The 23,670-nt window shown below is 44.3% G+C and overlaps 2 protein-coding genes across 5 annotated transcripts in view; one reads left to right on the forward strand and one right to left on the reverse strand.

The window, feature by feature from the left end:
• NUP155 (nucleoporin 155) overlaps positions 1 to 8,545 on the reverse strand; it is an 86,438-nt gene extending 77,893 nt beyond the window's left edge. For all 4 annotated transcript variants that reach the window (XM_038743950.1, XM_038743949.1, XM_038743953.1 and 1 more), the window contains exons 1-2: positions 8,401 to 8,545; positions 587 to 724 (exon numbers count right to left, since the gene is read on the reverse strand). In XM_038743950.1, the coding sequence (XP_038599878.1) occupies positions 587 to 724; positions 8,401 to 8,542 (280 nt within the window). In that variant the 5' untranslated portion in view covers positions 8,543 to 8,545. The remainder of the gene's footprint in view (positions 1 to 586; positions 725 to 8,400) is intronic.
• Positions 8,541 to 23,670, forward strand: part of WDR70 (WD repeat domain 70) — a 462,347-nt gene continuing 447,217 nt past the window's right edge. The window contains 4 exon segments of the mRNA XM_038743389.1: positions 8,541 to 8,626; positions 20,875 to 20,941; positions 21,218 to 21,293; positions 23,465 to 23,605. Coding sequence (XP_038599317.1) covers positions 8,541 to 8,626; positions 20,875 to 20,941; positions 21,218 to 21,293; positions 23,465 to 23,605 — 370 coding nt within the window.

Below are 23,670 nucleotides of genomic sequence, written 5' to 3' on the forward strand. Positions count from 1 at the left end.
CAGACATGATAGTATTTGTGTCGCATTCAAGAAAAACATTTTATACAGTGAAATAGGTATTAGTTATTAAGAGTAAATCATTCCCCACACCCCCTGATAGTTATTAAGAGTAAATCACTCCCCTCACCCCCCATCCCAGGGCTCACTCTAATTTTTAGGGAGCACTTCAAGTGAATTATAGCTTTAGATCCCACACCCTCAGAAATATCATAATTTCAAAAGTTCTAGAAGTTGAGAGAAATACAAGTCCAGTGAAGGTGGTATTTGTAAAGTGCTTACTACGGTGCCAGGCACTGTACTAAGCGCTGGGGTACACACAAGTTATTCAGGTTGGACGCAGTCCCTGTCCCACGTGGGGCTCACAGTGTCAATCCCCATTTGACAGATGCGGTAACTGAGGCCCAGGGAAGTGAAAGGACTTGATCAAGGTCACGCAGCACACAAGAGGAGCCAGAATTAGAACCCAGGTCCTTCTGACACCCAGGCTTGGGCTTTGTACAGCTATAGACGTACAACAGCAAATGATCTAACGCTGGAAATAATCCTAGTGAAAATGTTTCTGGTAAGCGAATATAAGACAGGATACGGCCAAACTGTTCCACCAGTTCAGGAGGGAGAGGAACTCTTCTGATGGAACTGATCTCTGGCAGGTTGGGAATCGACATCAAACCGGGTCCTTGAAGAGGATAATCCATATCGGAAATTCCAGAAACCGTAGGACAATCTACAAAAAAAGATAACAGTGTTAAGGTTCAACAGAGTACGGAAGAGAGAGTACTCTTCAATCAATCAATCAATCGTATTTAAAATAGTACTCTTCAATAATAATACCCTTCAATACCCTTCAAAATAATTTGCTGCCAAACTAGAAAGCATCGTCCACTCTGTTCAACCTAAGCGTGCCACTGGAAATCCCTTTTGTAGCCTCTGATGAAAGATGCTATGAACCTGAAGAAGTGAAGAAGGTACAGGCAGCAGCTCTCGCCTGTACTTTCTTAAATGGCTGTAATAATTGGAAATTACTTTTACAGCCTTAGATGGACGATGCTATGAACCTGATGAAGTGCTAAACTGATTACGGCTAAATGAAGTACAGGCGGCACTACTTAAATAGCACTAACCGTTTTCCTTTTGGTTCAGGGAACCCCTTTTTCCTCAACCTTGAGCTATTCCTACGCAACTTTGGTACTGGTGTTTTGTCGCACCTGCTACTATACAGAAAACTGATACCATATACGCCCAATATGGGGTTTGTTATGCCATAGACCCGCTTTGGGTATTCATTTCATTCATTCAATCAATCGTATTTATTGAGTGCTTACTGCGTGCAGAGCACTGTGCTAAGCGCTTGGGAAGTACGAGGTTGGAACATATAGAGATGGTCCCTACCTAACAGTGGGCTCACAGTCTAGAAGGGGGAGACGGACAACAAAACATATAAACCAAATAAAATAAATATGTACAAGTAAAATAAAGAGTAATAAATATATATAAACATATATACCTATATACAGGTCTCCTAAACCCTGGCTGCAGGCGGGGAGGAGGGGCCCCACCACCTGCAAACCGGATGTGTTCTTCCTTTTTCCGGGTCTCCCCGGACCACCTGGGCCCCAACGGAGGGAAACTGAGGCCTCCGAAGCAGCGTGGCTCAGTGGAAAGAGCCCGGGCTTTGGAGTCAGAGGTCGTGGGTTCAAATCCCGGCTCCGCCACTTGTCAGCCGTGTGACTTTGGGCAAGTCACTTCCCTTCTCTGGGCCTCAGTTCCCTCATCTGTAAAATGGGGATGAAGACTGTGAGCCCCACATGGGACAACCTGATTTACCTTGTATCTACCCCGCGCTTAGAACAGTGCTTTGCACATAGTAAGCGCTTAACAAATACCAACATTATTATTATTATTATTATTATTGTTGTACATGCAGGCTTGGACCCCAAGACCGTCCGGTGGATCAGAGAGCCTGAGCGCCCTGTTTCTTATCCCGTGAGCCCCACGTGGGACAACCCGACCACCTTGCACTCCCCCAGCGCTTAGAAGCGCACATAGTAAGCGCTTAACAGATACCATTGTTATTATTATTATCAGCCCTCCGAGATGACGATGATGATGGCATTTGTTAAGTGCTTACTCTGTGAGAAGCACTGTTCTAAGCACTAGGGGGGATACAAGGTGATCAGGTTGTTGGGTTTAATTCCATTCAGGACTAGGGGTTGACCAGTCAGGCACCAGGCTTTGGCTAGTAGAAGGCTCTGACATTGCTGGTCAAAAAGACTCGAAGTCACAGAAGCACAGAAATGATCTGTAAAGCTGAGAGCTGTAACTCCTACACTCATTCATTCATTCAATCGTATTTATTGAGCGCTTACTGTGGGCTGTACTAAGCGCTTGGGGCTCTCCTGGGAGGGAGGAAGCTCAATTTGGTCAGCTTGGGAGGCACAAGAAAAGGTTGGGAGCAGAGGGAGAGCGGAATACACGTTTATTAATTCATTCAATCATATTTATTGAATGCTTACTGTGTGCAGAGCACTGTACTGAGCATTTGGAAAGTACAATTCGGCACCAGACTGAGTCCATCCCTACCCAACAACGGGCTCACAGTCTAGAAGGGGTGTGACAGGCAACAAAACAAGCCGACAGGCACAGCTAGGGAGAAGTATTGTCCGTGTTTCATAATAACGGCTAACCCAAAATGCACACATTGTGCTGTGTTATACACTTCCCCTCAAGAAAGTAAGCTCATTATAGGCAGAGAACGTATCCGGCAATTCTGTTTTATTGTACTCTTCCAAGCGCTCAGTATATAGTGCTCTGCAGATTAGTAAGCACTCAATAATAATAATAATAATAATGATGACGGCATTTGTTAAACGCTTTCTATGGGCCAGGCGCAATACTAAGCGCTGGAGTAGATACAAGTTAATCAGGTAGGAGCCAGTCCCTGTCCCACTTCATCAATCGTATTTATTGAGTGCTTACTATGTGCAGAGCACTGTACTAAGCGCTTGGGGCTAGCATTTTACAGATGAGGGAACTGAGGCCCAGAGAAGTGAAGTGACTTGTCCAAGATCACCCAGTGATCGCGTGGCAGAGCTGAGATTAGAACCCAGGTCCAGGTGGATCCCAGAACCAATGCCTAAGGGCAGACTGACTGCAAACTCCAAGGCATGATAAATAGGGATCATCATCACCATCGATGCTATTGACTGAGTGCTTACTGTGTGCAAAGCACTGTGCTAAGTGCTTGGGAGAGCACAATACAACAGTTGGTAGATTGGTTCCCTGCCCAAAACGAGCTTTCAGTCTAGATATCATGCCTTCTGATTCCGGCGTAATCAATCAGTGCGATTTACTGAGCGCTTGATGGGTGCAGAGCGCTGCACTAAGCACTCGTGCAAATAAAACAGGGTTTGTGGACATGTTCCCTGCCCACAAAGAGCTTACAATCTAGAGATCACTTCTAATTTTAGTGCATTCAATGGTACTTACCGATTATTATGAGCAGAGAACTGTACTAAACGCTGCTTAGAAGAGTACAATATAGCAGTCGGTGGACACGTCCCCCGCCCAAAACAAGTTTATACTCTAGAGGTCATGCCTTCTAATGGTAATTAAATCTATCAACTGCATTTATTGCACACTTACTGTGAGCAGAGCACAAATACAATATAATCGGTGAGTCAACTGCATTTACTGAGCACTTACTGTGTGCACAGCACTGTACTAAACGCTGGGGAGAGTACAATATAAACAGACACATTCCCTGCCCATAATGAAGTGCTGGTGGACACGTGCTATGTACATAATGCTGTGTGTGGGTGGGGGGAATATAATAATAATAATAATGGCATTCATTAAGCGCTATGTGCAAAGCACTGTTCTAAGCGCTGGGGAGGTTACACGGTGATCAGGTTGTCCCACGGGGGGCTCACAGTCTTAATCCTCATTGTACAGATGAGGGAACTAAGGCACAGAGAAGTGAAGTGATTTGCCCAAAGTCACACAGTTGATAAGTAGCAGAGCCAGGATTTGAACCCATGACCTCTGACTCCAAAGCCCACGCTCTTTCCACTGGGCCACGCTGCTTTTCTAATGGACCCTAATAATAGTAATAATGATAATAATGATGATGGCGTCTGTTAAGCACTTACTATGTTCCAAGCACTGTTCTGCACGGACAATGCAGAGGGAAGGGAGACCAGGTGGAGAAATGAGAGATTAGTCAGGGAAGGCTTCTCGGAGAAGGTCTGATTTTAGTAGTAGGGCTTTGAAGGTAGGGAGAATGATGGTCTATCAGATATGAATATATGTTTGTACATATTTGTTACTCTATTTATTTATTTATTTTACTTGTACATATCTATTCTATTTATTTTATTTTGTTAGTATGTTTGGTTTTGTTCTCTGTCTCCCCCTTTTAGACTGTGAGCCCACTGTTGGGTAGGGACCGTCTCTATATGTTGCCAACTTGTACTTCCCAGGCGCTTAGTACAGTGCTCTGCACACAGTAAGCGCTCAATACGATTGATGATGATGATATGAAGAGGGACTTTCAAGCAGGTCAGTTTATAGTCTAGCGATCACACCTAACGCTAATGAAATCAATCAACTGTATTTACTGAGCACTTTGAGCAAAGCACAAAAAAGACAGAATCAATCGTATTTAGTGAAAAGTGATAAAAGTATTTAGTGATAACACAGTAAGTGCTCAATAAATATGACTGATTGGTTGATAACCTTGTATCTACCCCGGTGCTTAGAACGGTGCTTGGCACATAGTAAGCGCTTAACAAATGCCATTAATATTATTATTATTTAGCGCTTACTGTGTGCAGAGCTCTGTACTGAGCGCCGGGGAGAGGACAACACAATAAACACACATTCCCTGCCCACAAGGAAGAGTTGGTGGACACGTTCCCTGCCCACAAGTTTTACAGCTTAGAGATCGCGCCTTTTAGTGGTAGTGAAATCAGAATGCCCCCGTCATTATCATTGCCACGGAATACGATTCGATGAATGAATGAACGATTGCCCCCGTCATTATCACTGCTATGAAATATGATTGAATGACTGAATGGATGAATGACCCTGTCATCATCATTGCTATGGAATAAATACGATTGAATGAATGAATGCCCCCATCATTACAATTGCTATGGAATATGATTGACTGAATGAATGAACGAACGAATGCACCCGTCATTATCACTGCTATGGAATAAATACGACTGAAAGAATGAATGCCCTGTCATTATCATTGCTATTGAATATGATTGAATGACTGAACGAATGCCCCCGTCATTATCATTGCTATGGAATAAATACGACTGAAAGAATGAATGCCCTGTCATTATCATTGCTATTGAATATGATTGAATGACTGAACGAATGCCCCCGTCATTATCATTGCTATGGAATAAATACGATTGAATGAATGAATGCCCCCGTCATTACCATTACTATGGAATACGACTGAATGAATGAATGCCCCCATCATTATCATTGCTATGGAATAAATACGACTGAATGAATGAATGAGCCAACGCCAATCATTATCACTGCTATGAGATAAATACGATTGAACGAATGAATGAACAAATGCCCCCGTCATCATCACTGCTATGAAATACTATGCTATGCTATTGCTATGAGAAGCAGCGTGGCTCAGTGGAAAGAGCCCGGGCTTTGGAGTCAGAGATGATGGGTTCTAATCCCAGCTCCACCACTTGTCAGCTGTGTGACCCTGGGCAAGTCACTTAACTTCTCTGAGCCTCAGCTACCTCATCTGTAAAATGGGGATTAAGACTGTGAGCCCCACATAGGACAACCTGATCACCTTGTATCCCCCCCAGCGCTTAGAACAGTGCTTTGCATATAGTAAGCGCTTAACAAATGCCATTATTATTATTATTATTATTATTATTATTAAATACGGTTGAATGAATGAATGAACGAATGCCCTCATTCTTATCATTGCTATGGAATAAATACGACAATGAATGAATGAGCGAATGCCCTCATCCTTATCATTGCTATGGAATAAATACGACAATGAATGAATGAGCGAATGCCCCCGTCATTATCATTGCTATGGAATAAATACGACAATGAATGAGCGAACGCCAATCATTATCACTGCTATGAGATAAATACGACTGAATGAATGAATGAACGAATGCCCCCGTCATTATCATCGCTACGGAATACGATTGAATGAATGAATGAACGAATGCCCCCGTCATTATCATTGCTGTGGAATAAATACGATTGAATGAATGAATGAGAGAACGCCAGTCATTATCACTGCTATGAAATAAATACGATTGAATGAATGAACGAATGCCCCTATCATTATCATCGATATGAAATACGGATGAATGAATGAATGCCCCCGTCATTATCCCTGCTATGGAATATGATTAGATGAATGAATGAATGCCCCCGCCATCATCATTACTATAGAATACGATTGAATGAATGAACGAATGCCCCCGTCATTATCATTGCTATGAAATACGGTTGAATGAATGAATGCCCCCGTCATTATCATTGCCATGGCACACGGTTGAATGAATGAATGAATGAGCGAATGAATGAATGAACGAACGAATGCCCCCATCGTCATCACTGCTATGAAATAAATACGATTGAATGAATGAATGAGCGAATGCAGGTCGTCATCGCTGCTATGAAATAAATGCGATTGAATGAATGAATGAATGAATGAGCGAACGCAGGCCATCATCACTGCTATGAGATAAATCATCATCATCCATCGTATTTATTGAGCGCTTACTATGTGCAGAGCACTGCACTAAGCGCTTAGGAAGTACAAATTGGCAACATATTGAATGAATGAATGCGCGAATGCAGGTCATTATCACTGCTATGAAACGAATACGACTGACTGAATGAGTGACTGAATGCCCCCGTCATTATCATTGCTATAGAATACAAATGAATGAATGAATGAACGAATACCCCCGTCATTATCATTGCCACGGAATACGGTTGAATGAATGAATGAACGAGTGAATGCAGGTCATCATCACTGCTATGAAATAAATGCGATTGAATGAATGAATGAGCGAATGCAGGTCGTCATCGCTGCTATGAAATAAATGCGATTGAATGAATGAATGAATGAATGAGCGAACGCAGGCTGTCATCACTGCTATGAAATAAATGCGATTGAATGAATGAATGAGCGAACGCAGGCCGTCATCACTGCTATGAAATAAATCATCATCATCATCAACCGTATTTATTGAGCGCTTACTATGTGCAGAGCACTATACTAAGCGCTTGGGAAGTACAAGTTGGCAACATACTGAATGAATGAATGAGCGAATGCAGGTCATTGTCACCGCTATGAAACGAATATGATTGACTGAATGAGTGACCGAATGCCCCCGTCATTATCATTGCCATGGAATACGGTTGAATGAATGAATGAACGAGCGACTTCAGGTCATCATCACTGCTATGAAATAAATGCGGTTGAATGAATGAATGAGCGAACGCAGGTCGTCATCGCTGCTATGAAATAAATGCGATTGAATGAATGAATGAGTGAATGCAGGCCGTCATCACTGCTATGAAATAAATCATCATCATCATCATCATCATCATCAATCGTATTTATTGAGCGCTTACTACGTGCAGAGCACTGCACTAAGCGCTTGGGAAGGACAAATTGGCAACATATTGAATGAATGAATGAATGAATGAATGAATGAGCGAATGCAGGTCATTACCACTGCTATGAAACGAATACGATTGACTGAATGAGTGACCAAATGCCCCCGTCATTATCATTGCTATAGAATACGATTGAATGAATGAATGAATGAACGAATACCCCCGTGATTATCATTGCCAGGGAATACGGTTGAATGAATGAATGAACGAGAGAATGCAGGTCATCATCACTGCTATGAAATAAATGCGATTGAATGAATGAATGAGCGAATGCAGGTCGTCATCGCTGCTATGACGTAAATGCGACTGAATGAATGAATGAATGAGCGAACGCAGGCCGTCATCACTGCTATGAAATAAATGCGATTGATTGAATGAATGAATGAGCAAACGCAGGCCATCATCACTTTTATGAAATAAATCATCATCATCATCATCATCATCAATCGCATTTATTGAGCGCTATGTGCAGAGCACTGTACTAAGCGCTTGGAAAGTACAAGCTGGCAACATATTGAATGAATGAATGAGCGAATGCAGGTCATTGTCACCGCTATGAAACGAATACGATCGACTGAATGAGTGACCGAATGCCCCCGTCCTTATCATTGCTATAGAATGCGATTGAATGAATGAATGGATGAGCGAATGAATGAATGATGTGTGGTGGGTGTGAGGGGTGTGTGGTGGGTGCGGGCTCACTGGGGGGCTGTGCGCCGAGCCTCTGGGGCAGGTCGGGGTAGGCGCGGTCCTCCTGCAGCTGGCGGTCGATGAGGCGGCCCGCCATGTCCAGCGCCTCTTGGAGGGCGGCGGCGGCCGGAGGGGTCAGCACGGCCGACGGCATGGCGGCGGCGAAGGCGGCGGCCCTGAGGAGAAGGACGACGACGGCCCCCGGCCCGCCAAATGGGCCTCCCGCCGGCGCGCGGCGGTGACGCACTTCCGGCGCGCCGACCTCCCCCTCCCCCTCCCCGCCCGGAAGGGGGCGCGCGCGGCGCGCACGCGCACTTCCGCCTCCGGCCGCCCCTCCCCCTCCCCCGGCCTGAGGCGCGGGAAGGCGGGAGGGGCAAGATGGCGGGCCCCGCCCCTGAGGGGGCGGCCTTCGCTCGCGTAATCAGTCATTCATCCACTCAGTCCTATTTACTGAGCGCTTCCTGTGGGCACGGCACTGTACTAAGCGCTTGGGGAGGGCGGAGACACTGTCCTAAGCGCTGGGGAGGGGACAGGGTGATCAGGTTGTCTCACAGAGGGCGCACAAGCCTTCCTCCCCATATTACATTCATTCATTCATTCCATCGTACTTAGTGAGCGCTTCCTGTGGGCAGAGCACTGTACTGAGCGCTTGGGGAGGACAGAAGCACTGTTCTAAGCGCTGGGGAGGTTCATTCATTCATTCAATCGTACTTATTGAGCGCTTCCTGTGGGCAGAGCACTGTACTAAGCGCTTGGGAAGGACAGAGACACTGTTCTAAGCGCTGGGGAGGTTCATTCATTCATTCAATCGTACTTATTGAGCGCTTCCTGTGGGCAGAGCGCTGTACTAAGCGCTTCGGAAGGGCAGAAACACTGTTCTAAGCGCTGGGGAGGTTCATTCATTCATTCAATCATACTTATTGAGCGCTTCCTGTGGGCAGAGCACTGTACTAAGCGCTTGGGGAGGACAGAGACACTGTTCTAAGCGCTGGGGAGGTTCATTCATTCATTCAATAGTATTTATTGAGCGCTTCCTGTGGGCAGAGCACTGTACTGAGCGCTTGGGGAGGACAGAGACACTGTTCTAAGCGCTGGGGAGGTTCATTCATTCATTCAATCGTACTTATTGAGCGCTTCCTGTGGGCAGAGCACTGTACTGAGCGCTTGGGGAGGACAGAGACACTGTTCTAAGCGCTGGGGAGGTTCATTCATTCATTCCATCGTATTTATTGAGTGCTTCCTGTGGGCAGAGCACTGGACTGAGCGCTTGGGGAGGACAGAAACACTGTTCTAAGCGCTGGGGAGGTTCATTCATTCATTCAATCGTACTTATTGAGCGCTTCCTGTGGGCAGAACACTGTACTAAGCGCTTGGGAAGGACAGAAGCACTGTTCTAAGCGCTGGGGAGGTTCATTCATTCATTCAATCGTATTTATTGAGCGCCTACTGTGGGCAGAGTCACTGTACTAAGCGCTTGGGAAGGACAGAGACACTGTTCTAAGCGCTGGGGAGGTTAATTCATTCATTCAATCGTACTTATTGAGCGCTTCCTGTGGGCAGAGCACTGTACTGAGCGCTTGGGGAGGACAGAGACACTGTTCTAAGCGCTGGGGAGGTTCATTCATTCATTCAATCGTACTTATTGAGCGCTTCCTGTGGGCAGAGCACTGTACTAAGCGCTTGGGAAGGACAGAAGCACTGTTCTAAGCGCTGGGGAGGTTCATTCATTCATTCAATCGTACTTATTGAGCGCTTCCTGTGGGCAGAGCACTGTACTGAGCGCTTGGGGAGGACAGAGACACTGTTCTAAGCGCTGGGGAGGTTCATTCATTCATTCAATCGTACTTATTGAGCGCTTCCTGTGGGCAGAGCACTGTACTGAGCGCTTGGGGAGGACGGAAACACTGTTCTAAGCGCTGGGGAGGTTCATTCATTCATTCCATCGTATTTTTTGAGCGCTTCCTGTGGGCAGAGCACTGGACTGAGCGCTTGGGGAGGACAGAGACACTGTTCTAAGCGCTGGGGAGGTTCATTCATTCATTCAATCGTACTTATTGAGCGCTTCCTGTGGGCAGAGCACTGTACTAAGCGCTTGGGGAGGACAGAGACACTGTTCTAAGCGCTGGGGAGGTTCATTCATTCATTCAATCGTATTTATTGAGCGCTTCCTGTGGGCAGAGCACTGGACTGAGCGCTTGGGAACGACAGAAACACTGTTCTAAGCGCTGGGGAGGTTCATTCATTCATTCAATCGTACTTATTGAGCGCTTCCTGTGGGCAGAGCACTGTACTAAGCGCTTGGGGAGGACAGAGACACTGTTCTAAGCGCTGGGGAGGTTCATTCATTCATTCAATCGTACTTATTGAGCGCTTCCTGTGGGCAGAGCACTGGACTGAGCGCTTGGGGAGGACAGAGACACTGTTCTAAGCGCTGGGGAGGGGACAAGGTGATCAGGTTCATTCATTCATTCAGTCGTCTTTATTGAGCGCTTCCTGTGGGCAGAGCAGTCAATCAATCAATCAATCGTATTTATTGAACGCTTACTGTGGGCAGAGCACTGGACTAAGCGCTTGGGGAGGACAGAGACACTGTTCTAAGCGCTGGGGAGGTTCATTCATTCATTCAATCATACTTATTGAGCGCTTCCTGTGGGCAGAGCACTGTACTAAGCGCTTGGGGAGGACGGAAACACTGTTCTAAGCGCTGGGGAGGTTCATTCATTCATTCCATCGTATTTTTTGAGCGCTTCCTGTGGGCAGAGCACTGGACTAAGCGCTTGGGGAGGACAGAGACACTGTTCTAAGCGCTGGGGAGGTTCATTCATTCATTCAATCGTACTTATTGAGTGCTTCCTGTGGGCAGAGCACTGTACTAAGCGCTTGGGGAGGACAGAAGCACTGTTCTAAGCGCTGGGGAGGTTCATTCATTCATTCAACCGTATTTATTGAGCACTTCCTGTGGGCAGAGCACTGGACTAAGCGCTTGGGGAGGACAGAGACACTGTTCTAAGCGCTGGGGAGGTTCATTCATTCATTCAACCGTATTTATTGAGCGCTTCCTGTGGGCAGAGCACTGTACCAAGCGCTTGGGGAGGACAGAGACACTGTTCTAAGCGCTGAGGAGGTTCATTCATTCATTCAATCGTATTTATTGAGCGCTTCCTGTGGGCAGAGCACTGTACTGAGCGCTTGGGGAGGACAGAGACACTGTTCTAAGCGCTGGGGAGGTTCATTCATTCATTCAATCGTACTTATTGAGGGCTTCCTGTGGGCAGAGCACTGTACTGAGCACTTGGGGAGGACAGAGACACTGTTCTAAGCGCTGGGGAGGTTCATTCATTCATTCAATCGTATTTATTGAGCGCTTCCTGTGGGCAGAGCACTGTACTAAGCGCTTGGGGAGGACAGAGACACTGTTCTAAGCGCTGGGGAGGTTCATTCATTCATTCAATCGTACTTATTGAGCGCTTCCTGTGGGCAGAGCACTGGACTAAGCGCTTGGGGAGGACAGAGACACTGTTCTAAGCGCTGGGGAGGTTCATTCATTCATTCCATCGTATTTATTGAGTGCTTCCTGTGGGCAGAGCACTGTACTGAGCGCTTGGGAACGACAGAAACACTGTTCTAAGCGCTGGGGAGGTTCATTCATTCATTCAATCGTACTTATTGAGCGCTTCCTGTGGGCAGAGCACTGTACTAAGCGCTTGGGGAGGACAGAGACACTGTTCTAAGCGCTGGGGAGGTTCATTCATTCATTCCATCGTATTTATTGAGCGCTTCCTGTGGGCAGAGCACTGTACTGAGCGCTTGGGGAGGACAGAAACACTGTTCTAAGCCCTGGGGAGGTTCATTCATTCATTCAATCGTATTTATTGAGCGCTTCCTGTGGGCAGAGCACTGGACTGAGCGCTTGGGGAGGACAGAGACACTGTTCTAAGCGCTGGGGAGGTTCATTCATTCATTCAATTGTATTTATTGAGCGCTTCCTGTGGGCAGAGCACTGGACTGAGCGCTTGGGGAGGACAGAGACACTGTTCTAAGCGCTGGGGAGGTTCATTCATTCATTCAATCGTATTTATTGAGCGCTTCCTGTGGGCAGAGCACTGGACTGAGCGCTTGGGGAGGACAGAGACACTGTTCTAAGCGCTGGGGAGGGGACAAGGTGATCAGGTTCATTCATTCATTCAGTCATATTTATTGAGCGCTTACTGTGGGCAGAGCAATCAATCAATCAATCGTATTTATTAAGCGCTTACTGTGGGCAGAGCACTGGACTAAGCGCTTGGGAAGGACAGAAACACTGTTCTAAGCGCTGGGGAGGTTCATTCATTCATTCAATCGTACTTATTGAGCGCTTCCTGTGGGCAGAGCACTGGACTAAGCGCTTGGGGAGGACAGAGACACTGTTCTAAGCGCTGGGGAGGTTCATTCATTCATTCCATCGTATTTTTTGAGCGCTTCCTGTGGGCAGAGCACTGGACTAAGCGCTTGGGGAGGACAGAGACACTGTTCTAAGCGCTGAGGAGGTTCATTCATTCATTCAATCGTATTTATTGAGCGCTTCCTGTGGGCAGAGCACTGGACTGAGCGCTTGGGGAGGACAGAGACACTGTTCTAAGCGCTGGGGAGGGGACAAGGTGATCAGGTTCATTCATTCATTCAGTCATATTTATTGAGCGCTTACTGTGGGCAGAGCAATCAATCAATCAATCGTATTTATTAAGCGCTTCCTGTGGGCAGAGCACTGGACTAAGCGCTTGGGAAGGACAGAAACACTGTTCTAAGCCCTGGGGAGGTTCATTCATTCATTCAATCGTATTTTTTGAGCGCTTCCTGTGGGCAGAGCACTGTACTAAGCACTTGGGGAGGACGGAGACACTGTTCTAAGCGCTGGGGAGGGGACAAGGTGATCAGGTTCATTCATTCATTCAGTCATATTTATTGAGCGCTTCCTGTGGGCAGAGCACTGTACTAAGCGCTTCAGAAGGGCAGAAACACTGTTCTAAGCGCTGGGGAGGTTCATTCATTCATTCAATCGTACTTATTGAGCGCTTCCTGTGGGCAGAGCACTGTACTGAGCGCTTGGGGAGGACAGAAACACTGTTCTAAGCTCTGGGGAGGTGCCAAGGTGATTAGGTTCATTCATTCATTCAGTCGCATTTATTGAGCACTTACTGTGGGCAGAGCACTGTACTAAGCGCTTCAGAAGGGCAGAGACACTGTTCTAAGAGCTGGGGAGGTTCATTCATTCATTCAATTGTATTTATTGAGCGCTTCTCTGTGGGCAGAGCACTGTACTAAGCGCTTGGGAAGTACAGAAGGCGATCAGGTTCATTCGTTCATTCAATCATATTTATTGAGCGCTTACTGTGTGCACAGCACTGTACTAAGCGCTTGGGGAGGACAGAGACACTGTTCTAGGCGCTGGGGAGGTGACAAGGTGATCAGGTTCATTCATTCATTCATTCAATCCTATTTACTGAGTGCATACTGTGGGCAGAGCACTGGACTAAGCGCTTGGGGAGGACAGAAACACTGTTCTAAGCGCTGGGGAGGTGACAAGGTGATCAGGTTCATTTATTCATTCATTAAATTGTATTTATTGAGCACTTACTGTGTGTAGAGCACTGTACTAAGCGCTTGGGAAGGACAGAAACACTGTTCTAAGCGCCGGGGGGGTGACAAGGCGATCAGGTTCATTCATTCAATCGTATTTATTGAGCACTTAATGTGGGCAGAGCACTGTACTAAGCGCTTGGGAAGGACAGAAACACTGTTCTAAGCGCTGGGGAGGTGACAAGGTGATCAGGTTCATTCATTCATTCATTCAATAGTATTTATTGAGCGCTTACTGTGTGCACAGCACTGGACTAAGCGCTTGGGAAGGGCAGAAACACTGTTCTAAGCGCTGGGGAGGTGACAAGGTGATCAGGTTCATTCATTCAATAGTATTTATTGAGCGCTTACTGTGTGCACAGCACTGTACTAAGCGCTTGGGAAGGACAGAAACACTGTTCTAAGCGCTGGGGAGGTGACAAGGTGATCAGGTTCATTCATTCAATAGTATTTATTGAGCGCTTACTGTGTGCACAGCACTGTACTAAGCGCTTGGGAAGGGCAGAAGCACTGTTCTAAGCACCAGGGAGGTGACAAGGTGATCAGGTTCATTCATTCAATCGTATTTATTGAGCGCTTACTGTGAGCAGAGCACTGTACTAAGCGCTTGGGAAGGGCAGAAACACTGTTCTAAGCGCCCGGGAGGTGACAAGGTGAAAAGGTTCATTCATTCAATCGTATTTATTGAGCGCTTACTGTGGGCACAGCACTGTACTAAGCGCTTGGGAAGGGCAGAAACACTGTTCTAAGCGCTGGGGAGGTGACAAGGTGATCAGGTTGTCCCACAGAGGACGCACAGCCTTCATCGCCATTTTACATTCATTCATTCCTTCAATCGTATTTATTGAGTGCTTACTGTGTGCAGAGCACTGGACTAAGCGCTTGGGAAGTCCAAGTTGGCAACATATAGAGACGGTCCCTACCCAACAAGGGGCTCACAGTCTAGAAGGGGGAGACAGACGACAAAACAAAACATATTAACAAAATAAAATAAATAGAATAAATGTGTACAAATAAAATTTATGAATAGAGTAATAAATACGTACAAACAGATATACATATATACAGGTATTTATATATTATTTATTTATAAGTATGATTATATTTATTTATTTATTTATTTATTTATTTATACAGGTATTTATTGAGTGCTTACTGTGTGCAGAGCACTGTACTAAGCGCTTGGGAAGTCCAAGTTGACAATGTCTAGAGACGGTCCCTACCCAACGGCGGGCTCACAGTCAAGAAGGGGGAGACAGAGAACAAAACAAAACATATTAACAAAATAAAATAAATAGAATAAATATGTACAAATGAAATAGAGTAATAAATACGTACAAACAGATAAACAGATATACAGGTATTTATATATTATTTATTTATAATTATTATTATAATTATTTATTTTTTATAGTAATAATTATTATATAATTATATATACTGGTATTTATTGAGCACTAACTGTGTGCAGAGCACTGTACTAAGCGCTTGGGAAGTCCAAGTCGGCAACATCTAGAGACGGTCCCGACCCAACAGCGGGCTCACAGTTTAGAAGGGGGAAACAGAGAACAAAACGAAACATATTAACAAAATAAAATAAATAGAATAAATCTGTACAAATAAAATAAATCAATATTGTCCCACAGAGGGTGCACAGCCTTCATCCCCATTTTACAGAGGAGCGAACTGAGGCCCGGTGGAAAGAGCCCGGGCTTCTCTAAAATAAATCAATATTGTCCCACAGAGGGTGCACAGCCTTCATCCCCATTTTACAGAGGGGCAAACTGAGGCCCGGTGGAAAGAGCCCTGGCTTGACCTTAAGGGTTGACCTTACACCTCCTTAGACTCTGGAGGAGAGACCCTTTCGTGTCCGACAGTGCTTGGGGTGAGTCCAGTCCATCTGTCTTGGAGAAGCGGAGTGTTGTAGACACCCATCTGAGGCCGGGTCAGCATGGGTGTGGGTGCAGTAATAGTAATAATAATAATGATAATAATAATAATGATAATAATAATAATAGTAATCACAATGATGGTATTTGTTAAGCGCTTGCTATGTGCAAAGCACCGTTCTAAGCGCTGGAGAGGATACAATAATAATAATAATGACATTTATGAAGCGCTTACTATGTGCAAAGCACCATTCTAAGCGCTGGGGAGGATACAATAATAATAATGATGGCGTTTATTGAGCGCTTGCTATGTGCAAAGCACCGTTCTAAGCGCTGGGGAGGATACAATAATAATAATGATGGCGTTTATTAAGCGCTTGCTATGTGCAAAGCACCGTTCTAAGCACTGGGGAGGGATACAATAATAATAATGATGGCGTTTATTAAGCGCTTGCTATGTGCAAAGCACCGTTCTAAGTGCTGGGGAGGATACAATAATAATAAAATGGCATTTATGAATAATAATAATAATAATGATGGCATTTATTAAGCACTTGCTATGTGCAAAGCACCATTCTAAGCGCTGGGGAGGATACAATAATAATACTGATGGCATTTATTAGGCGCTTGCTATGTGCAAAGCACCATTCTAAGCACTGGGGAGGATACAAGGTGATGAGGTTGGCCCACGGGGGGCTCACAGTCTTCATCCCCATTTCACAGGTGAAGTCACTGAGGCCCAGAGAAGTGAAGTGACTCGCCCGAAGTCACACAGCTGACAAGTGGTGGAGCCGGGATTTGAACCCATGCCCTCTGACTCCAATCAATCAATCAATTGTATTTATTGAGCACTTACTGTGTGCAGAGCACTGTACTAAGCGCTTGGGAAGAACAAGTTGGCGACATATAGAGACGGTCCCTACCCAACAGTGGGCTCACTCCAAAGCCTGGGCTCTTTCCACTGAGCCGTGCTGTGAAGCGCTTACTATGTGCCAAGCACTGTTCTAAGCGCTGGGGCAGACACAAGGTAATCAGGTTGTCCCTCGTGGGGCTCACAGTCTTCATCCCCATTTTCCAGATGAGGAAACTGAGGCCCAGAGAAGTTAAGCGACTTGCCCCAAGTCACACAGCCGACAGTTGGCCTCAGGTTGTCCCACGGGGGGCTCACAGTCTTATTCCCCATTTTCCAGATGAGGTCACTGAGGCCCAGAGAAGTGGAGTGACTTGCCCAAAGCCGCCCAGCTGACAGTTGGAGGGGGCCGGGATTTGAACCCATGACCTCCGACTCCAAAGCCCGGGCTCTTTCCACTGGGCCACGCTGCTTCTCTACCAGAGAGGCTTGGTATTATTCATTCATTCATTCATTCATTCAGTCGTATTTATTGAGCGCTTACTGTGTGCAGAGCAATAAATATATTAATAATAAATAGCATCGATTAATTAATTAATTAATTAATGATGCATTTAATGATTTAATAATTTAATAATTTAAAATTTTAAGATAATAATAAATAATAAATAGTAAGTAATAAATACTAAATAATAATATTTTTTAATTTAATAATTTTCAATAAATATGATTGATTGATTGATTGATTGACCTCCAGTCCCTGGGGAATGAGCCCCTCCTGGAGTAACAGAATTGAGGTTCTGAGGAGGGGGCCACTAAGTAGCAACAGAGCACAGTGTTTTGGTCAGCTTAGCTTGGGGTGGTCTCCCTATACACCTCACCTCTCCTGGTGTTAGGGTCAGTGTTTGGTGGGAGAGAGGGGAAATAATAATAATAATAATAATAATAACAATAATAATAATAATAATAATAATAATGGCATTTATTGGAAATGGTGGAAATGGAAATGGTGTCTTCAAAAAAAATCCTCGACCTCTTCTAGACTGTGAGCCCACCTGTAGATATGTTTGTACGCACTTATTACTCTATTTATTTATTTATTTTATTTGTACATATTTATTCCATTTAGTTTATTTGGTAAATATGTTTGGTTTTGTTCTCTGTCTCCCCCTTCTAGGCTGTGAGCCCACCTGTAGCTATGTCTGTATGTATTTATTACTCTATTTATTTATTTTATTTCTACACATTTATTCTATTTATTTTATTTTGTTAATATGTTTGGTTTTGTTCTCTGTCTCCCCCTTCTAGGCTGTGAGCCCACCTGTAGCTATGTCTGTATGTATTTATTACTCTATTTATTTATTTTATTTCTACACATTTATTCTATTTATTTTATTTTGTTAATATGTTTGGTTTTGTTCTCTGTCTCCCCCTTCTAGACTGTGAGCCCACCTGTATACATGCTTGTATGTATTTATTACTCTATTTATTTATTTATTTTATTTCTACACATTTATTCTATTTATTTTATTTTGTTAATATGTTTGGTTTTGTTCTCTGTCTCCCCCTTCTAGACTGTGAGCCCACCTGTATATATGTTTGTACGTATTTATTACTCTATTTATTTATTTTATTTCTACACATTTATTCTATTTATTTTATTTTGTTAATATGTTTGGTTTTGTTCTCTGTCTCCCCCTTCTAGACTGTGAGCCCACCTGTATATATGTTTGTACGTATTTATTACTCTATTTATTTATTTTATTTCTACACATTTATTCTATTTATTTTATTTTGTTAATATGTTTGGTTTTGTTCTCTGTCTCCCCCTTCTAGACTGTGAGCCCACCTGTATATATGTTTGTACGTATTTATTACTCTATTTATTTATTTTATTTCTACACATTTATTCTATTTATTTTATTTTGTTAATATGTTTGGTTTTGTTCTCTGTCTCCCCCTTCTAGACTGTGAGCCCACCTGTATATATGCTTGTACGTATTTATTATTCTATTTATTTATTTATTTTATTTCTACATATTTATTCTGTTTATTTTATTTTGTTAATATGTTTGGTTTTGTTCTCTGTCCCCCCCTTCTAGACTGTGAGCCCGCTGTCGGGTAGGGACTGTCTCTATATGTTGCTGACTTGGACTTCCCAAGCGCTTAGTACAGTGCTCTGCACACAGTAAGCGCTCAATAAATACAACTGAATGAATAAATACGATTGAATGAATAAATACAATTGAATGAATGAATGAATGAATGAATGAATGCAAAATGGGGATGAAGGCTATGCGCCCTCGGTGGGACAATATTTATTTATTTTATTTATTTTATTTGTACACATTTATTCTATTTATTTTATTTTCTTAATATACGATTGAATGAATAAATGCAATTGAACGAATGAATGAATGTAAAATGGGGATGAAGGCTGTGTGCCCTCTGTGGGACAATATTCATTTATTTTATTTATTTTATTTGTACAGATTTATTCTATTTATTTTGTTAATATGTTTGGTTTTGTTCTCTGTCTCCCCCTTCTAGACCGTGAGCCCGCTGTGGGGTAGGGACCGTCTCTAGATGTTGCCAACTTGGACTTCCCAAGCGCTTAGCCCAGTGCTCTGCACACAGTAAGCGCTCAATAAATACGATTGATTGATATTCGGTTGTGAAAGACTATAAGCCTGGTTTTCTGGAGAGGCGATCCCATTGTCACATTGATGTTCTGAGTTTTTAATGTAAATTTTGATAAAGGTATGATGTTTTGATGTTTGACTTGTACTTCCCAGGCGCTTAGTACAGTGCTCTGCACACAGGAAGCGCTCAATAAATGCGATTGAAGGAATAAATACGATTGAAGGAATAAATACGATTGAATGGATGAATGAATGAATGTAAAATGGGGATGAGGGCTATGCGCCCTTGGTGGGACAATATTTATTTATTTTATTTGTACATATTTATTCTATTAATTTGATTTTGTTAATACGTTTTGTTTTGTTCTCTGTCTCCCCCTTCTAGACTGTGAGCCCACTGTTGGGTAGGGACCGTCTCTATATGTTGCCAACTTGTCCTTCCCAAGTGCTTAGTACAGTGCTCTGCACACAGTAAGTGCTCAATAAATACGATTGAATGAATGAATGAATGTTGCCAACTTGTCCTTCCCAAGCGCTTAGTACAGTGCTCTGCACACAGGAAGCGCTCAATAAATATGATCGAATGAATGAATGGTGCCAAGTTGTCCTTCCGAAGCGCTTAGTACAGTGTTCTGCACACAGTAAGCGCTCAATAAATATGATTGAATGAATGAATGAATGTTGCCAACTTGTGCTTCCCAAGAGCTTAGTACAGTGCTCTGCACACAGGAAGCGCTCAATAAATATGATTGAATGAATGAATGAATGTTGCCAACTTGACCTTCCCAAGCGTTTAGTACAGTGCTCTGCACACAGGAAGCGCTCAATAAATACGATTGAATGAATGAATGAATGTACGTTGCCAACTTGTCCTTCCCAAGCGCTTAGTACAGTGCTCTGCACACAGGAAGCGCTCAATAAATACGATTGAATGAATGAATGAATGAATGTTGCCAACTTGACCTTCCCAAGCGCTCAGTACAGTGCTCTGCACACAGTAAGCGCTCAATAAATACGATTGAATGAATGAATGAATGTTGCCAACTTGTCCTTCCCAAGTGCTTAGTACAGTGCTCTGCACACAGGAAGCATTCAATAAATACGATTGAATGAATGAATGAATGAATGAATGAATGAAAGGTGCCATTGGCTGATTGAAATCACAGGTAAGTATATGAGAAAAGTGATATATTAACATTTTTGAGGAACACTTCACCCATGCCTATATTGTAGAGTATGATGCTCCTCATTTATGAAGAGGTAGATATGGCTGTTTGCACAAAAAGGGACTAAGCATTTGTCCAATCCAAGGTGATGGGAATAAATTAGAGTTGGCTGCCTGGAAGAGGTGGGATAGTACAGTGATCTGCGCACAAGAAGCGCTCAATAAATACGATTGAATGAATGAATGAATGAATGAATAAGTGCCATTGACTAATTGAAATCACTGGTAAGTCCATGAGAAAAATGATAAACTAACATTTTTGAGGAACACTTCACCCACGCCTATATTGCAGAGCATGACGCTTTTCATTTATGAAGAGCTAGATATGGCTGTATGCACAAAGGGACTAAGCATCTGTCCAATCCAAGGTGATGGAAATAAATCAGAGTTGGCTGCCTGGAAGAGGTGGGATAGTACAGCACCCTGCACACAGGAAGCGCTCAATAAATACGATTGAATGAATGAATGAATAAGTGCCATTGGCTGATTGGAATATAGGTAAGTATATTAAGGTATATTATAGGTAAGGTAAGAAAAGAGGTAAATATATGAGAAAAATGATACATGAACATTTTTGAGGAACACTTCACCCACGCCTATATTGCAGAGTCTGACGCTTTTCATTTATGAAGAGCTAGATATGGCTGTATGCACAAAGGGACTAAGCATCTGCCCAATGCAAGGTGATGGAAATAAATTAGAGTTGGCTGCCTGGAAGAGGTGGGATTTCAGGAGTAGTTTGAGCTTGGGAAGGGCTGTGGTTGGAGAGATTTAAAGGAAGAGGGAAATCCAGACTCACTGATTTATTCAGCAATATTTATTGAGTGCTTATTGTGTGCGGAGCACACTAAAACAACAGACACATTGCTGTCCACAACGAGTTCACAGTCTAGAGGGGGAGACAGACACTAATATGATCAATCAATCGTATTTATTGAGCGCTTACTGTGTGCAGAGCACTGTACTAAGCGCTTGGGAAGTCCAAGTTGGCAACATACGGAGACGGTCCCTACCCAACAGCAGGCTCACAGTCTAAAAGGGGGAGACAGAGAACAAAACCAAACATACTAACAAAATAAAATAAATAGAATAGATATGTACAAGTAAAATAAATAGAGTAATAAATATGTACAAACATATATGGGAGACAGATGCTAATATAATCAATCAATCAATCGTATTTATTGAGCGCTTACTGTGTGCAGAGCACTGTACTAAGCGCTTGGGAAGCCCAGGTTGGCAACATATAGAGACGGTCCCTACCCAACAGCGGGCTCACAGTCTAGAAGGGGGAGACAGCCGACAAAACGAAACATATTAACAAAATAAAATAAATAGAATAAATATGTACAAATAAAACAGGGTAATAAATATAATCATAGTAATATGTGCTACCATAATGCTATATTATTGCGTGGCTCAGTGGAAAGATCAAGGGCTTGGGAGTCAGAGGTCATGGGTTCTAATCCCGGCTCTGCCACTGGTCAGCTGGGTGACTTTGGGCAAGTCACTTCACTGGGCCTCAGTGACCTCATCTGTAAAATGGGGATGAAGACTGTGAGACCCACATGGGACAACCTGATCCCCTTGAATCTTTCCCAGCGCTTAGAACAATGCTTGGCACATTCATTCATTCGTTCATTCAATTGTATTTATTGAGCTCTCACTGTGTGCAGGGCACTGTACTAAGCGCTTGGGAAGTCCAAGCTGGCAACATCTAGAGACGGCCCCTACCCAACAGCGGGCTCACAGTCTAGAAGGGGGAGACAGACGACAGAACAAAGCATATTAACAAAATAAAAAGAATATGTACAAATAAAATGGAGTAATAAACATAATTATAGTAATATGTGTTTAATATGTGTCACCATAATGCTATATTGTTGCGTGGCTCAGTGGAAAGACCAAGGGCTTGGGAGTCAGAGGTCATGGGTTCTAATCCTGACTCTGCCACTTGTCAGCTGTGCGACTTTGGGCAAGTCACTTCGCTTCTCTGCGCCTCCGTTGCCTCATCTGTAAAATGGGGATGAAGACTGTGAGCCCCTCGTGGGACAACCTGATCACCTTGTAACCTCCCCAGCGCTTAGTACAGTACTTTTATTTTTTAGAGAAGCAGCGTGGCTCAGTGGAAGGAGCCCAGGCTTTGGAGTCAGAGGTCATGGGTTCAAATCCAGGCTCTGCCACTTGTCAGCTGTGCGACTTTGGGCAAGCCACTTTGCTTCTCTGGGCCTCAGTTGCCTCATCTGTAAAATGGGGATGAAGATTGTGAGCCCCCCGTGGGACAACCTGATCACCTTGAATCTATCCCAGCGCTTAGAACAATGCTTGGCACATTCATTCATTCATTCATTCCATCGTATTTATTGAGCGCTTACTGTGTGCAGAGCACTGTACTAAGCGCCTGGGAAGTCCAAGTTGGCAACACCTAGAGACGGTCCCTACACAACAGTGGGCGCACAGTCTGGAAGAGGGAGAGTAATAATAATAATAATAATAATAATAATAATAATAATGTTGGCATTTGTTAAGCGCTTACTATGTGCAAAGCACTGTTCTAAGCGCTGGGGGGGGTACAAAGTGATCAGGTTGTCCCATGTGGGGCTCACAGTCTTAATCCCCATTTTACAGATGAGATAACTGAGGCTCAGAGAAGTGAAGTGACTTGCCCAAGGTCACACTGCAGACACGTGGCGGAGTCGGGATTCGAACCCATGACCTCTGACTCCAAAGCCCGGGCTTAACAAATAGCACCATTATCCTTAAATAGTAAGCGCTTAGCAAATAGCGGGGAAAAAGCGTGGCGTCTATCGGGGCCCCCGGCGCCGGGGGTTGGGGCGTTGGGGCCTCCGGCCAGCAGGGCGGCGCCAGGGCCGGAGGTTGCAGTTTTCTTTCCGGCGTGGGGGCCCCCTCCGGCCCTCTCGGGGACGCGATGACGTCAGACGCCTCTCCCCGCCCACTCCGTCTCCCTACTTCCGCCCCGCCGCTGCCGCCTGCCGTCTGCGCCTGCGCCGCGCTCCCTGCCTCTCTCCGTCTCTCGCCTGCCGTCTGCGCCTGCGCCGC

Source organism: Tachyglossus aculeatus, chromosome 3 (assembly GCF_015852505.1).
Source record: "Tachyglossus aculeatus isolate mTacAcu1 chromosome 3, mTacAcu1.pri, whole genome shotgun sequence".
In the NCBI taxonomy this organism is placed as follows: Eukaryota; Metazoa; Chordata; class Mammalia; order Monotremata; family Tachyglossidae; genus Tachyglossus; species Tachyglossus aculeatus.